Source organism: Ornithodoros turicata, chromosome 1 (assembly GCF_037126465.1).
Source record: "Ornithodoros turicata isolate Travis chromosome 1, ASM3712646v1, whole genome shotgun sequence".
NCBI lineage: Eukaryota > Metazoa > Arthropoda > Arachnida > Ixodida > Argasidae > Ornithodoros > Ornithodoros turicata.
This window is the reverse complement of record NC_088201.1, coordinates 132218816-132235818: the sequence shown is the minus strand read 5'-3', so window position 1 is coordinate 132235818 and position 17003 is coordinate 132218816. Positions and strand designations below refer to the sequence as shown.

The 17003-nt window shown below is 44.4% G+C and overlaps 1 protein-coding gene across 2 annotated transcripts in view; it reads right to left on the bottom strand.

Moving 5' to 3' along the window:
* Positions 1–9919: 9919 nt before the first annotated feature.
* The window catches only part of LOC135378604 (phospholipid-transporting ATPase ABCA3-like), a 324578-nt gene continuing 317494 nt past the window's right edge, over positions 9920–17003 (bottom strand). For both annotated transcript variants that reach the window (XM_064611676.1, XM_064611677.1), the window contains 2 exons: positions 14720–14933; positions 9920–10302 (listed from right to left, as the gene is read on the bottom strand). In XM_064611676.1, the coding sequence (XP_064467746.1) occupies positions 10054–10302; positions 14720–14933 (463 nt within the window). In that variant the 3' untranslated portion in view covers positions 9920–10053. The remainder of the gene's footprint in view (positions 10303–14719; positions 14934–17003) is intronic.

Sequence of the window (17003 nt, the reverse complement as noted above, 5' to 3'; positions counted from 1 at the left end):
TCGCTACCAATTAATAATTTGATCTTTCTCTACATGTTCAATAACAATATCGCACCTCTACAAACTTATTCGACTTGTCGACCACTTTGACGAAAGATTTCCGTTTCAGGGAAAGGATGCGAAAAGATAGTGAACCCCGCGAGTGATATCGGCATCTATTTGCGCTGCACAATAAAATATATCGCCTTTGAACTGAGTTTGAACTGTGTTCCTCTGTTCTTCAGCGTTAAGTCTGTGCTATATTGTAATCAGGGTGCCGAACCGCAAAAAAATACGGGTTCGGTTCGGGTTCGGGTTCGCGTTGTTTTGATTTCGTTGCGGTTCAGTTCCAGTTCGGCCACGCCAGAAATCGAACCGGTTCGCAAACCGGTTCAACGCTTCCGTTTTATATGTTCCATAAAACTGCTTTTATCAGGAAATGCGTGGCTAATAGCTTACTGCTGTTGTCTGCATTGACGTCTCTAGCGGTGAGGTAGCCCTTTAGCGAGAGAAATGAGAAATGGATGAACACTTATTGCAAGTAGAAGCACGCTGTTCACGCTGTTGAAGCGGTGTAGTCCTGCTACTTTCTGTTCCCAAAACCTCTTTTTTCACACGCACAGTGCCAGCAAGATACACTTAAAGGAAGCCTAATAAGATGGACAGCGTAACATAGACGACAGTACTTGCCGGCACACTGCCTTCGCAGCGTGAATCGATCTGAAACCGTACTGAAGCATGTCGAAAATAAGCCTGCCAGCCTTACTCTGTCCGAGGTCACAGCAGTGTACTAGTTAATCCACAACATAACGGCAATGTGTCACGACACAACTGCGCTACCAATAAGCAGAACCACATTTACTTTTCAAACCACGACCAATCAAACAGGCACCGTTCTGCGTATGCTCCTTCTCCACTTCTCATGTTTCTGACTTGTTTAATTTGTACTGCTCACGTGTAAAGGAAAATCTTGGGCGCTTATTTGATCACATATTCGTCCTGTAGAGCTATATAACTGGCCTACTCCATTCGTGTTTCATTCGTCCGCGTGGAACCTCGTCTCTGAAGAGTAGACGCCGCACCGCGTGCGTGGGGCGCCAGCCGCGGCGCTCACAAGGACAACTGCGCTTCAACATGTTAAAAAGACGCTGAAAGTATACTTATTATACGTCGTCGTCTGACTGCTAGGTGAACATTTCTGAAATCCATAGGCGCGTGATGATGATACCAATGTGTCTTCGTTCGGGGATAGAGAGGAACTCTTATGCTGACTTCTTTTATGTCCGAACCGTTTTGTTGCGAACCGGTTACCGCTATTATTTTTTACGGTTCTGCTCCGGTTCGGGTTCAACAGTGTCATGAAAATTTCGGTTCGGGTTCGGGTTCGGTTCCGGCAAAAATAACGGTTCGGGTACGGTTTTCGGTTCGGGTTCGGGTTCGGTTCGACACCCTGATTGTAATATTTCGCCTTTTGATAGATTGATTAGCTATTATTTCTCTATGTGTTGGATGGTGCGCAGGTTTGGCTCTCTAATAATTGTAGCTGTTGATTGTGTTGTTTCTCGTTATTTCCTTACGTCTATGCTGTTCACTTAATAAGAAATTAAAAGTTGAGTAATGTTGGAATATGAAACTGAGGTTCCCTATTGCGCTCGAAATGTCATGACAGATATTCACGCTATTGCAATGATGGTTCTCACGTATAGGAATATTAGACTTTTTATAATACAACTTGTAATTTGATTGTAATCATATTGATTAAGAATATCTTCTTTGTAGTGGTATAGATTTTATTTCCTATTGTCGTTCGTGTTCCGCGGTCTTCCATACATCTATCGGCACCTGTCTTCAACAAATCAGGGCAGATATCATATCATTATTGTTGGCTAGGAGCGTGCTATGTGGTGAAGTTTATTTTTAACACGTCTACTTTCTGATGGGTTTGATTTTTTCTTCTGATTTTCTGAATGATAGATTACTCTGTTGTTTTGATTAGGAATATCTTCTTTGTAGTGGTATAGATTTTATTTCCTCTTGTGTTCGGGTCGTTCTTTGTTCTGTTTGTTGGCTAGGAGCGTGCTATGTGGTGAAGTTCATTTTTAACATGTCTACTTTCTGATGAGTTTGATTTTTTCTTCTGATTTTCTGAATGATAGATTACTCTGTTGTTTTGATTAGGAATATCTTCTTTGTAGTGGTATAGATTTTATTTCCTCTTGTGTTCGTGTTCCATAGTCTTCCAGGGTCTCCGCTGTTCACAATTAATTACACACAACTATCAGAACTTCCCGCTATTGCACTGATGGTTCTCACGTATAGGAATATTAGACTTTTTATAACACAACTTATAATTTTGTTTATAATCATATTGATTAAGAATATCTTCTTTGATTAAATGTGGTGATCGTTTTCTCGTTTTGATATGGTGTCGCTATTATTTTCCTACATGTTGGATGATTGGTTCTATATTAATGCTATGTGTTGATCGTGTTGATTCGAATTATTGCCTTATGTCTGCGCTATTCACTTCATAAGAAACTGATTAATTAAATTTGTGTCATGTTGGAATATTAAACTTAGCACATTGTGGTCGAAATTACTTACACCTATCAGATTCTCACATCTCAGACTTTTTATAGTACAACTTGTAATTTTGTTTGTAATCATATTGATTAAGAATATCTTCTTTGATTAAATGTGGTGTCCGTTCTGATTCATTGAAAACTTGTGTGATTACAGTTAATAAAAAATATTGTGTTTGATTTGTGATACCTATTCAATGCTATTGTATCATACCTGTAATAAGTATATTCTTTGTTACGTGTATTGTGTTCCTTCTGCTTCAGATTCACACAGAGTCATAACATAATTTCTGACACTAATGACTTTAATAAATATATTTTCACTTGTACGTTTGTGTATGGCTATCCTTTGCATGTAGACAGCCTACTGCACACCTGTTGTATCTGAAAAAAAAATTACGATTCAAGTCGGTTCAGGCTAAAAAATGACGAAAGTCGGCGGCCCAGGCTGAAGGGAAAGCGCGCACGCAGCCCTCCGGTCACGCTCCGCCCACCACAGCAGCCCTCCACTCGAGTGCCGCCCACCGGTCGCGGGAAGGAAGTCGGCCCAAGTAGGAAAATGGTGAAAGAGGTCAGCCCAGGCTGAAGGGTAAGCGCGCACGCAACCCTCCGGTCACGCTCCGCCCACCACAGCAGCCCTCCACCCAAGCGCCACCCTGTTACAGGTGGTGAAGGTTTTTCGGCTGGGTTTTTCTCCTTCACCTGATTGGCATCACAATTGGCACAATTCCTAGCACTATTGGCTTTAATAAATATATCTCAACTTGATTGGCATTACAATTGGCATTAATAAATATATTTTCACGTGTACTTTTTGTGTATGACCCTTCTTTGCATGTCTCTGCATGTAAACCGCTCACCTGTTGTATCGGAAAAATATGTGAAGTCGGCCCACGTATGGCCAAAGAAGTCTGCCGAGGCCGAAAAAAATACGCTACGATGAGCGCACGCGCAGCCCTCCCCCGCCGATAAGCGCGCGGACAACCCTCCGCACACGCGCCGCGCGGGGAAAAATACGCGCAGGGCTCAGGGCAGGGGTCAGGGGTCCAGGTTCCTAACTCTCACCCATGTTGTTTCTCAACCCCCTATTACTACTAGCACCGCACACCCTTCTTTTCCATGACGAGCCGATAAGCTAACAAAAATGACCTTGTTGATTCCTCCACGGCACACCATGGGGGGCAGGAGGTTATTGAGTTGGGAGTTGACTGTCTGATCGTCAACGTAAGGCTCTCGTTCCGTCCAAATAAAAAGGGTTCCAACATTTCTTCGCATTGTTCCATGCAACGACGTCGTCATGTCTCGAGATGTGCCTGCCCACGCAAGCACAAGCTTGCTCCTGCACACTCTCCTGCACGCTCGCCCTCAGGGAATCAAGGGACCTAATCCAGAAGACCTTGAGCGCACAACAATTCCTCAAGGAGGCCAAGAAGTGTGCAGGTATTTACATTAAGCACAAGCATATACAGACCATCCAGGGGAATGCTATCAAGAACGAAAAATCTAACCCCCATAGCCGCCACGTGGTTATCCATTTTGATTTCGCTGATACTGGAGGATCTGTTTGTCCAGCGAGGTGCAAGGGCGATACTGGAGAACTGACCAGATGTCTTTATTCATATGTGTCGCAACGAAGAAGTCTGGTACAAAGAGCTCTGCGACAGCAAGCGATGACCTATCCCATGACACGGCACATGCGCTCATCCCCTTGCAAAAAATAGTGGGGGTGCTAGAAGATACACTTGCATTATTTTCTGGTGTCATCTGTGTCTCAGACGGTGCCGCCGCCCATTTCAAAAACAGATGTCAGCTGAACGAAATGGCGAACAACAATTTGTTGCTGAGATGGCAGTTCTCCGCATGCGGACATGGAAAAAACGCGGCGTCTGACGATGTCGGTGGGTCACTGAAGCACACTGCGACCATGCACAATCTGCGGTGCCCCGCTACTGAAGCAGAATGCTTCCCACTTCGTCCGCGTTTTGACAAATAAAGGACACTCAACACAACTGATTCATATCCCCTCGAGTGATGTTAGTGCGCTGCGAGAAGTGAAACAGAAGGAATGGAAGGGCGTGCGACCCACAAAGAGCATTCGCACTTCCCATGTGTGGTACAAGGCACGTGCCAGAGAATCGCAGGGCATGGTGCCACAGGGCAAGCTTGCAACGACAGCTGAACACATGCCATCATAGAGTGCTTCTTACCGATGTTCGTACTGATGTTCCATGATTGTGTGCATCGATCTTCTGCATATACATATGCCCTGCCACCTATTGTGTGTTGAGGATATATAAGATTGAACAACAATTGAAATTAAGAAGAAACCCTAGAGAAGAAATAAATGACTGCTACAGCTGGCACGACATCGTTCCTGACTGCACATTCGAATTCGGTGCCTATGCACGCGGGGTGTGACACATCCAGCACATCCGTGTCGGAGTGAATGCACACGGAAGGAGCCTTCCAGGCACAATGAGGCTTAAGTCGCTGGGATCGGTTGAGTGTAAAAGTATGTAGCTCGCTCAGGACACCGGAAACGGGAAGTCTTACTAATGTGACACTTGGGTTTTCTTCCCCACGTTCCCAGAATTGCCTGACACCCCCTCTTAAAGTTGGCTTGACCTGCTTACACCCTGCCCTCTATTGAAGCAATGCATTCCGCCTAGTTTTGCTAGAGTACCCGTTGACCTTGAGCTTTAGAAAGAAGTGTTCACACTTAGGTGTTTCCATGAGATATCCCTGGACAGTGTACAAGTGGAATGGAAGTGCAAGAGCGTCACAATTTTTCCTGGGGCACTTGTTTTCGCCGTGTTGGCTTCATGGCAGAATGCATTGGAGTGCCTTTTCGCTTGTATTTCGCGAAAACAATGGGTTCCCCAGAAATTGTCCATGTCCGGCATGGAAGCTGAACCTGTGTTCTACACTTGGCAGCTTTGTGCGCAACTGTAGGATGCTCCAGTTTTTCTCCGACGACGAAAGAAGTGGCAGCGAGTTCAGTTTGGCTTCCGAAGCATTTCCTTCTTGATCCCTCACGACGATCGCGTGGTGCGTTGTTAGCTTAGTGGTGTAGATGTTGGTACTAGCTTTCGCGTTCCTGGTTCGGTCCGCGGATCGTTCCGTTTCTTTTTTTTATTTTTATAGAGTTGCGAGAACGACGGTAGGCGGAACCCTAGTAAAAATTCCAGCTGGAAATGCAGTGGGAATTCCAGCTGCACTATTGGACTGGCTCCAGCATGGAATATAACTGGATCTAGCCTGGAAACAGGCTGGTTCCGGCCTGGAATTTAACTGGATCTAGCCTGTAAACGGGCTTGTCCCAGGCTGGAAACAGGCAGCATCCAGCCGGAGAAAGAGTGGTCTACAACCAGTGTGGACACAGGCTGGAACAAGGCTGGATATGCAGCATGTCTCCAGCCGGAATATCGTGTCCCGATGTAGGAGTTCTTGCACTTCAGCCTACCTTCTGGTGGAACCCATGTTCCAAGGCAGGAGGTTCCGCTCAAGTAGAGGCAACTTATAGAAGATAAATTGCTACACAAAGAAGAAACAGGAAACACGCTAACAAATGAACAAAGTGACAATCAGCAATAAATTCAAATATTTATTTTAATAAGAATAACTAATACCCCATAACAAGTATGATAACAAATATACTACAAATAGTGCACATGCAGCAACAGTGGCAACACTATGAGACGATAATGTGATATCACACAACTTGATGCAAAGTTTGAGCATGTGCGAAATCACAAAGGTCACCTGTCAGGCGCTCGTTCTCATTTAACTGTCCGACAAAGTAAGTTTGTCCCGTGCAAGCGGGACAATGACACGTCATGATGGCAGTTCAGATAACTATCGGATAAGTATCGGGTCACTACTGTACCTCTTGATTCAGATTTTGGACTTGAGGATCAACCGTACTACACACGCCGCTTACACTTTGCCGTAATAGAGTTCGTGCACGGGTTCAGGAACAAAATGAATAACGGATCACACTACTACACAAATGCAAAGACGTTCACATTTTTATACGGTCGGCGAAGGTGAAATGTAGGACCGAACGCCTAAATTACCAGGCTGTACCTTAGACGCCAACACGACAATCGACGCTTCCTAGTTCAAAGCAGGTTAGTGATGTGTCGTTCGCGAATTAACAGTTCGGAATGAACGAATCCCGCTCACAAACTGAATGAACTAATTCACTATCGTCGATCGTACTCGTTCACCAGTTCACTTAGACGTCCCCGTTTTGTTTCGCTGCGTTCGCTTCACAGTTTCTCGTTTCTCCACTCTCCTCCAGTCGATGACTTGGCCTTCGGGAGAGGAAAATAAATTGCCATGCGCATGCGCCAGCAGTGATGTCACATGTTGTTCTTTACTGCCGCCGACTTGCTGTCTGCTCGCTTCGCGTGCGCATGCGTTAGCAGACAGCGGTTTGCTCGAGGATGCGATTTGTGGTAGTGGTGAAGCAAATTTGCTGAATATTCCGTTCAAGTTCCTCACTAGACGCCCGTCGATGTTCACCAGGTGAGGGAACGTTTCAGTAACGCCTGCAAGTTGCACGGTCGGTTGAAAAGATGAGGGCGTCTGTACAAAATTCTTCCGTGGTTCGCTTTGCTAGTACAGATATGCAACAAGTCCAGTGTTTTCAAGCTGTACTCTCTCAGATCAGGCAACAGCAGCACCCGACGAATATACACAACTTCCGAGTGAATTAAGACGCAAGAGTGCAATTCTGACGCTGGCAGGTACATGTCATGCTCTGTTACACTATAAAACACAAATGCCATTCCTCCTCAATGCACTTATTTTGGAGGTGTTGCAGCAAATGATGCTGTTGCACAAAACGGCAGTCTTGTGCGTAATGTACACCCATACTGTCGAGTTCGACTAATTCTGAAAGGATGTCAGTGTTCCAGACTGAGAACGTTAGTTCCCATCGTCTTCGACTAATTCGGTAGCATGTTCGGACTATCTAATTGTATCACCTGTTCTATATCTTCACATAAGTCGGTACATATATGTAACAAATATCGTAGTTCCGACAGTTATCGGTAATCTTTAGTTGTGCTTAAATTCCTATTATTTTGTACTTAACTTACTGTGTTTTTATTCAGAATTCCCATGCTGTGTTCTTAACTGGGAACAACAGAATAAAACACATGAGAATTGTGTTAATACTGATATTTTTTTATTACTGATTAAAGATCTTCATACATGGAGAGAAGAAATGCAGAAGGAGGCCAAGAGCCATTCTACTAAAGGCACAGGGGCACAAAGATTGAAAGGTGGGTGTTTAAAGTGTTATTATATTTGTGACTGATTGGGTGCTCTTGCGGAGAAGAGCATCAAAGGAGAAAGGTCCATAAAATCACAAGGTTCCGTCATGCGTGGGGCAACCTGCATTGACGATTCGTCTGCAACGTTCCAGACTGAGAATGTTGTAGGACATAACGAGAGGTGTGTTCCGGGGCCCCCCACCATCTCGGTCATGATCAGAGTCAACAATTAACGCATAACATTTTAAAATTTCCAAAGATTCTTCAAGAAGTGGCATCCGGTTCAGAATCTGTGTGATACAACTCCACCACTTGTACAGCCTGAGACAAAAGTTCACGGCACTGGTGCTTTTCTTCATCGGAGCAGTCCCCTGCCAACTACCAGCAAAAGATCAAATAAGAAACTTCTCTATCTATCAGACTATCTATCTCTCAGTATATGTGTCTGCTCTTATTTGATGCTAGGATGTCACTCCAATGGAGAAGTGTGACACTATGGTGTTCTGTAAACTTTTCTCCCAAGCTGTACATTGTACAGCCCCAACAGCAAACAAACGCTGCTCGGTAAGGTCAGAGTTCCAATTTGAGATTTTGTGGCCCATTTTGTTCCCAAAAGGCTGCTCTTGCAAGAGGGCTTAAGAGAGTAATTTCCAAGGGTGACCTTTTACACAGAGGACACATCAAAGGAAATGTTCCATAAAATCACATGGTTCCATCAAGCGTGGGGACACCTGCCTTGCTGATGCGTCTGCAACATTCCAAACTGGCAAGGTATCATTTGTCTTCCAAGCTTGCTGTTATGCACATGACTTTGGGCTGTGCACTGACAAAGACAGATGAAGATGCAATAGAGACAGCCCGTGCAGGCCCCTGTAAAACACTATGTTGTACTGGAATGTCTTTTTTTTTCTTATACCTTCAAGAAAGTATTTGTTGATATTAGGGAAATTACGTGACTGTGTAGCACCTGGCTTTCTATGCAGCTCAGTATTTGAGGTGTGATGGATGGCACATTGCAAAGGATTCAATTCACCGGGCGTGTTATCCGGTCGGGGCGCGAGAATTGTTCACCTCAGATATGTCCTCCTCTCCCTTCCCAAATCTCCTCCTCACGTACTCACGCACCACCCTGTAAACCTAGCTTCCTTGCGTAGTCCTCTGCTATCAGGTCAAGCCGGGTTTCAGAGGGGGTGTCCCGGAATGCTGCACTTGTCTTCACAACAGTTTCTAGCATCCTTAACATGGCTCTCGCTCTAGGACAGTACAAGCCGCTCCATTGCGGACTCTGTCAATTGCGCTGTCTCTGCCATTGCAATTCAACATTAGCCATATCTACCGACGACGCGGATCTTTGGGCAGTCGGACCACACGAAATCCTTTCTGAGCAGAGTTCCGACATCCTCTGCCCTTACAACCCCCACATCTACCAAGTGGAGGCCGCAGAACCACGAAAAAAGAAAGCGCAAACTGCCCAGCTGCAGTTTAAATTATCTTCGCATCCTGACATGCCTCGCTCTGAACACCGCCATATCACCCTAGCAGACAGCAGAATCGCCGCAATTTTAGGGATTATTTTAGGTAACATTGAATATCCGATTCAATCCATCCAGTTTCTCCAACATGGTGGCACCCAGCAAGTAAATAGTAAGTACTGTTAGTTGTAATAACTATTTCGACCTATGGTTAGCCAGAGAGCTCAAAAAGAAGGTGGAGCTCCAGCTACATGCAGGTCCCTTCAATGGTTAGGGTCCCTTTGGTATACACAGCACTGCTGGCAGAAAGCCTCCAGAGTCATTGCACGCGCGTGTGACCTTCCTCTCATGTTCTGCGTTACGCCAGCACTGAGCCGATCCGAGGGACGCGACAGCACGATCCAGTAAGGAGAAGTCAGGAAATCCAGAGAATCACTCCGTGATGTTAGAATAAACTATTTGTAGTCGTTATTCGTTCTGACACTACATGAAGAAACTCGATGCTCACCTGGTGATCAGGACCGGTCGTGGAGAATTAGTGGTTGATATTCACCAGTGAACTCTTGATATTCACAAATGAAAAAACTGAAACGGAAGCCACAGAAGCACGAAACATCTTATATTTTATTTCCCATCGTCTCTGGCACTTTCACCTCTCATACAGCCTCTCAGAATATGAAGAGCATTATGAGAGCGTCGGATACTCGTCCTCGAACTTTACTGCGCTGAACCGTCCAGTCATCGGTGGACAACAGCAGGCGCAGAAGGAGGCTGTGCCGAAACCACGAATCCGAATGGAGGAACACGCGGCGCTGGTGCAGCCTCACTGGCTTCAAGTGCCTTTCTCGCGAGACCAACTAATATTTTTTCCAGCGTCGTGTCGGACACAAAGACGTTTTCTAGTGCAAACTGTTTACGCAGCTCGCCGATGCGCTTGAAGAGTTCGCTCCAGGGAAGCACGTCAGAGATGTGGAATTCGTACAGTCCCTGCGAGTCGAACGGTTAAGAAGAAATTTTTAGAGAAAGGTGAAGGGATGAGTTGTAGCTTTCCTTTTGTTGTCTTAAATACTGATGCTACCGGGAACGTCAATAAGAAGGCTTTATATACGTCACTTTCATGCTTTGTTAATTTTGACACTATCCGTGCAAATCTATCAAGGAATTCGGAAACTACGCTTCAAACGGCTATTTAGACAATTGTCACACCGAAAACCTAAACAGCAGCGGTGACGTCACTGGCCTTATGAATAACCTCCGATACTTTCAGGGTAGTTTGTTTGTGCATGTGAGTACGTTAAAGACCGGAATACAGGGAAAGGTAGCAGAACAGAACAGAAACTGTGTTTTACTGAAGTATAGTAAGTAACTGGTAACCGGCAACAGAAACAGATATCACAAAATCAGAAAACCTCAAACCTAAACAGAAAGAAAATTAATATTAGGGTACTGAAGGACCCTAACTATTCCAATGCTTTGCCCAATCGTTTATATAAATTACTGAAATAGAGCTGAATGAAGCGAACTAAAATTAACTGACGAAGCAAAGCTAAAATACGCTATATATGAAACAGAACAAGCATAGCTCTTATAGTCTTGCAGGGACGTGCAAGTCGCAAGCGTGAGTAACATTCGTGAAAACTTGTTAGCTGTTCGAAGAAACCTTGCACTATATTTTTCAATAAATGTTGTTTGCACTTATACCTCAAATGTCCTCAAAATCGATTTCAGAATGTACTCTAGGTAGATGTATTAAGTTTTGCCACCGTCTCAAAGATTACCAAAGAAAAAAGGGGTGTACCGAGGGAGGGGCGTGTACCGAAAGCCTAAACGGAAACGAAACGTGCGTTTTGAGGGAAAATTCCTGGGCAGGATGAGTGCTGCTTCGGACCCTGCTGAAAAAAAGAAAAAGAAACGAAAAGAAAGAAAGAGTATAGCTCATCTAGGTGGCGAGATTTCTTATAATTGAAAGTGCTCCGACATTTTTTATTTAATAGTTGATTGGAATTTGTAAATGATATAAGATTCGCGTTGTTCCCAGCACCGATCTGAGCTAAAATGTGACTGGAGAATGAACAATTACACATCACTTAGTGAATGACCTGGTAGCTTGAAATGGCAAGAGACCGGCAGGTTTGGCTTTTTTTGTTACGTCAGGCCGGTGGTTGTTGAATCTGATCCGAAATGATGTTTTGGCCTGGCCTACGTATTGTGCTTGGCACATGTTGCACTGAATGACATAAATGTCGTTAGAAGAATTACAGTCAAAGTCACCATTAATTTTGTACTTGGGTGTTTTGCATTAATTTGCATGTTTCACACTGGCTGAGGAAAAATTTGTGTCATGCGCTCTGATTGGAGAAGGATGCTGTGGTGACGGTGTAGTGTACTGTTAACGCTTGGAACATTGCTGCTCAATGTTAAAATGTTAATTACCGAAGTAATTGAACAATATATATATGCGCTTTTCGGCACAGGGCCACGTGTTTTTGAATGTCGTCTGCTACTCGGCTGTTCGGGGTTGTGAAAAAGCATTTCTCCTGGCTTGGCCATTATTCGCCCGGTTGAAAAATACTCCAGAAAATCTCTTGGAAACATAGCATTCTCTCAGAATTTCTTACAGAAGCGTCTTCGTCCCTCAGAATTTCCTACAGAGGATGCAGATTCGTATACATATTGTGAGGAAGAATCGTCGTCACGTTCATGATCATCTTCTACGCCATTCCCCGCGCCCGCTCTACACATCCGTCTTTCCTCTCGTCTTCAGCCTAGCAATATTCAGCCTAGCACAGGCACATCAATGAGAAAATATCCTGTGGGATAATTCAGGGTCTGGCCTTGTGATTTCTATGAGAAAACAGTGTGAATCATACAGGACTGACTTTCTCACTGACTTCTCTTCAGTCTTAAGAGAAATTTTGAAGGATACTTCCCTGTCGGATGACCATGAAGCAAGAACTGACGGGCCGCAGAGAGTGATATGTCGTCCGTGTTGGAAAATAGTTCGTGCGATTTCGTATGTTTGTGAATAATCCCTCTTAAGTAGAAGTATCATGGTAGCTCCGCCTTGTCGTTCCTATTGAAGCTATTATATAACCCGTTATGACATTCCTTCGTACATTAGTGGAGGCGTTTATTCCAACCGCCAGCAAATTAGTTCGTCTGCATTGAAACGCGCATGGACGCAGCTATACGGATCAAGCAAATATCGCCTGGCATTCAGGATTTTCGTTTCTTTTGAGGTATGTAGCACGTGTGCGTGTGGTATGTAATCCTCCGTGCCATGCATTCGCATGCTTTATGCGTCTTTACCCCTGGTCGCAGGTATTCTGAGGATCGAAAAGTAGAATGCAGTGAGATCGTTATAGCAACTGTGCTTTGGGCAAACAGTATGTTACATATTTCTATGCCTATCTCTCTCACACACACATGTTGTTGTAACCGTGCTTTTTGAAACGTTATTTCTTCTAGGTTCAACTCGCAAGAAGCGGCAGGCAGCGGGAATTAACGCATTGGATCCGAGTTCGTGGTGGTAACCCATTCTCGTCTCTATAGAAAGTTGGATGGTGCTTTTACGCAAGAAAGCCTGCGAGTTCCCAAGGTGCAAAACACAAACATGGCCTAATCACATGAAGAAATTTTTTGGTCGTCGCATTGGACATTGCAAGTACGTGTACGATGCGTTGAGCGCTTTTACTGCAGTGTGTGTGGATGGCGAGCGGATGCGTTTTGAAAGGTACGTGACAACTGAATCAAGTTACTTGGTATCGTTATTTATTGTCTTGTGTGGTATCTAGCGAAGGCTTCATTCATCTGTGTTTCATATGGAAAGCTTCCCAAGTGATATCAATAAAGAATGGAAAGCACACGTGCTGGTTTGTGTGGCTCTTTTTCTCCTAGTTTCTCCTGGTAAGAAAGTCTAAAGGAAATCCTGTAAGATTCCTGTAAGAAACTGGGGGTGGGGCAATTCTGAGAGACTGCTTTGTGAGAAACTGTGTGAGAAAGTCCTAATGAGAATGTACAATTATCACACATAAATTCTCTCAGAATCTCATAAGAGATATTTTTTAAGATGTTCTGTAGTATCCTGCAATGGGGCGCGGCCGCTCCTTCTATCCCCAAATCTCCCGGGGAACTGGCAAAACTGGTTTACGGCGGCAAAGGGACAGGGCGCTGACCCCCACTGACCAGCGAACCAGAACGAGTTGCCCCCGTAATGTCATCGGTGCGTGGCACCACCCCTTCTCCCTCTCGTTATACACGGAGTGGGGAGTTAAGGGTGAACGCGCGGAGCCATGTTTATGTGAGTTTTTTTTTCTTGCATACAGGTTGCACACACCAAAACCTTTCGCGCCAGTCGCGCAACGTCTTAATCGGGATTTGTTTTTTGATGGTCATTTGTAGTCCATTGAGCATGGAATGGCTTTCAACGGGGACTATCTCCCGTTCTGTTACCTCGCTTTTGCGCTAAATCACCTAATTAAAGAGTTAAGGAGAGAGCAGTGAGAATGGCGAAACGCAACTTCTCGATGGTGCATTGCATTCCATGGTAGCAGCCAGAATATCGAAGTAAATTTATGAGGCACTGGATTACAGGTTAATTGGCTTTTTTTTTTCATTCCTAAACATCATTTCACATGACACTGTGATCATATGTGGATACATGAACATGGTGTCTTGCGAAGCTGGTGAATTTGCATGGGGAAGTGTGCACGGTTCTAGAATTTTTATTTTCGATCGCATAATCGCGTAAAGGGGATGTCGTGACTCCTCGCGTGGTGACAAACCACGTGTTGTTCCCCTACTTGCGCTTCCAACAAGCTGGTGACAAACAAACACAAATAACAGAACACAACAAACACAAATATCGTGCGGCACAGTGTGGGAACGAACACATTTTTCACGAGGGATACATGAAACATTGTCACGTAGTGTACATGAACCATCGTGCGCGACCCAAGTGATCGGGCACACCCGCCCCAGAGACATATTGGGAAGCATACAACACAGCGACCGCTAAGAATGCGGATGCTTCTTTTTTCTTCTTGGCGTAATGACACATCTTTGGTCGAAATGAGACTTACATTTGACTGTAATAAGGCACCTTTTGCCGCACTAGATTTTGGACGCAGTGAGACACTTGGGGATTAAACCATTATTGGCCGTAAAGAGACTTCGTCTGTAATGTAGCTCATTTCGGATTTTAGAGATGTCTCACTCAGATAATTCAAAACTATCAACCATAGTACTCTAAGCACTGACTTTAAATACAGAGCCTCGACTAATTCCATTGACATGAAAAAGCAACTTGCTCAACTTTGAGTACTGTCTCATCTTTTGCTGAATGCACCACACCTATAGTTCATTCTGTGTCCAATTGTCTCATCATGTACGTTGAAGTGGTTACCTGATGATACTCTGTCTGTTTGATTCCAGGGAATGCGTTATGCACGGCTGTTTCAAATGCTGGCCGTTGAAGTTCGTCTTTGAATGCCATCTTGAAGGTCAAGGTGTATCCCTGCCCCATTTTCTGCTTGAGGTGTTGAAGAGACCCTAGACATTGAAGCCGACCTGCAACCATGATGGCGATGCGGTCGCAGACAGCCTCGCATTCATCCATGCTGCGAAGATATGATTCGGTTTTATTTATCACCACGTAATATGTGTAGCAAGGTAGATGGTGGGAAGTGTTCGTTGCAAAAAGTTATTGAGCCTGAGAAACAAAGTAGAGCGAGACAAATACGACCACAAAAGCATGAAATAATGTGTATTTATCAGATACGATAGAATAAACTGAGGCGACCTGGTACATGAAATTCATTATAAGAAATGCTTGAGCTTGGGGAAGACACCTTGACAGCAAGCTTGATAGTTTTGTAAAGTGTTTCTCTAAAGATACGAAGTTTACGAGTTCGACTTCTGTCGTGGATGTAGCAGTTTAGTACCATGGAAGAAATTTGACACCTCGCCCTCAATGGGGCTCGTGTATTCAGTGTCAGTTCAGGGTAAAGGGTCATTATAAGAGAAAAATTAATTAATGGACCCATCACTGCGCGGTGAAGCTCATGATTACGGATCATAGCAAACATGGATTTTATTATTTCACAAACACAAGATGTATGATTAGGCGTACATTATAGACTAATCAATAGACGGTTCAAAGGAAAACGGTGCACTGTAAGGCAAAACGAAGTATAGTCTAGTAGTTGCGGTTACCTTTCTCTCCGCCAGCGTGCACAACCTCTGCGAAGCAATCTTTAGTCGGGTTATGTCTCTATGTCTGTGGAAGCTCTACACTTGTAACCCAGGCAGCACGCAATCACCGGACCGATAACGGTGCAATATTGGTCCGACATTGGCTGTGCAAAGCGGTCCGATATCGAGCCAATGAATGTGCCATGCTTGGTCCGACGTGGAAATACCACTGAATGGTCAATAAATTCCCAGTGATTCAGTAATTGACACATGATGTTGATATGTGACAAAACTGCATTTCTCCATCATGTACACTCAGTTCAGTCAAGATACGCGTGCTCTTCTCAAACGTGATACGTTAGAGAAAATATCATCAACGTTTTGTGTGTACAGTAGAATACTTATTCATTCATCGTTTATCCTGCGTTTTCTCCCATCTATCCCGGTCGCATGATCCTGATTGGTTCTTTCCGAACGCCGGACATACCCCTCTGCTTCTGTCACGGTTACTTGTAGCGCCGAGAGACGCCTTTGTATACGGCAGCTGCAATAAATTGCATATCAATGCAACTCAAGGTTAGAAACAGAATAAACAGAAACAGCAAAAAGGCTTGCAGCATCAGGGTGAAGAAGCTTACTGGCTTGTCTACGTGTGGATGCTTACCAGCAGAGTTACTTATCTTTTTGCTAAACGAAGATGAACAAGTACTGGCTAAGAAATGCCAGGTTCGTACTGATTTTACGTTGTACCGCACTTTGAAGGAATAAACGTTACTGAACAAGGCAGCACCGGCTTCGTCGTCAGGGGCGAAGACAGACGGTGATGGACCCACAAAAATCAGCCTCAAATTGTTCCTGTCCTTTCGCCTGTTTCTGCATTTCAGGCGCATAGAGATGGTGGTTACTGGTGTGGAATTAAACATTACGGTTTTCGGCATTTGCACCATAAAAGGTTGTCTGAACTTACCAATTATCATACTGCACAGCAACAGTTTCTTGAATGCATATTTCCCGCAGCGCCCTTCTACGCTAAACTGCCACTGCAAATCATTTTTCATTGCCCTATTTCTTACGATTTTCACCACTTCTCTGATGTCGCCTCCACTAAAGAGTGGAAGACGATGTACCTGTACGGACAGGAAAGCAATACCATCAATAAAGTATATGCCATGAAAATGCAGCCACCGGCACAAAACTTATGAATGCAACTTTATTGGGGACCTCTTGCAGATTCCTTTCTACGTGCTCAAGGTCTTCCATGGAAGCCAGTGGCTGTTCAAGCACCACTGTGCCTTCAGCCAATATGTTGTGCACTTGTTGTCAGGGCATCTGGCCACTTTCCAATGCTGCAATGCGGTTCATGTATAGCGCATACGGCTTTCCAGAAGCACCTTGAGGCATTTTGAGTGAAAGCCTGCAACTACAACTAACACAAAAAGTATTTAATTTACATAACTACCCAGGGAGCACATGGTGGGCTAGTAAACGTCGAAATG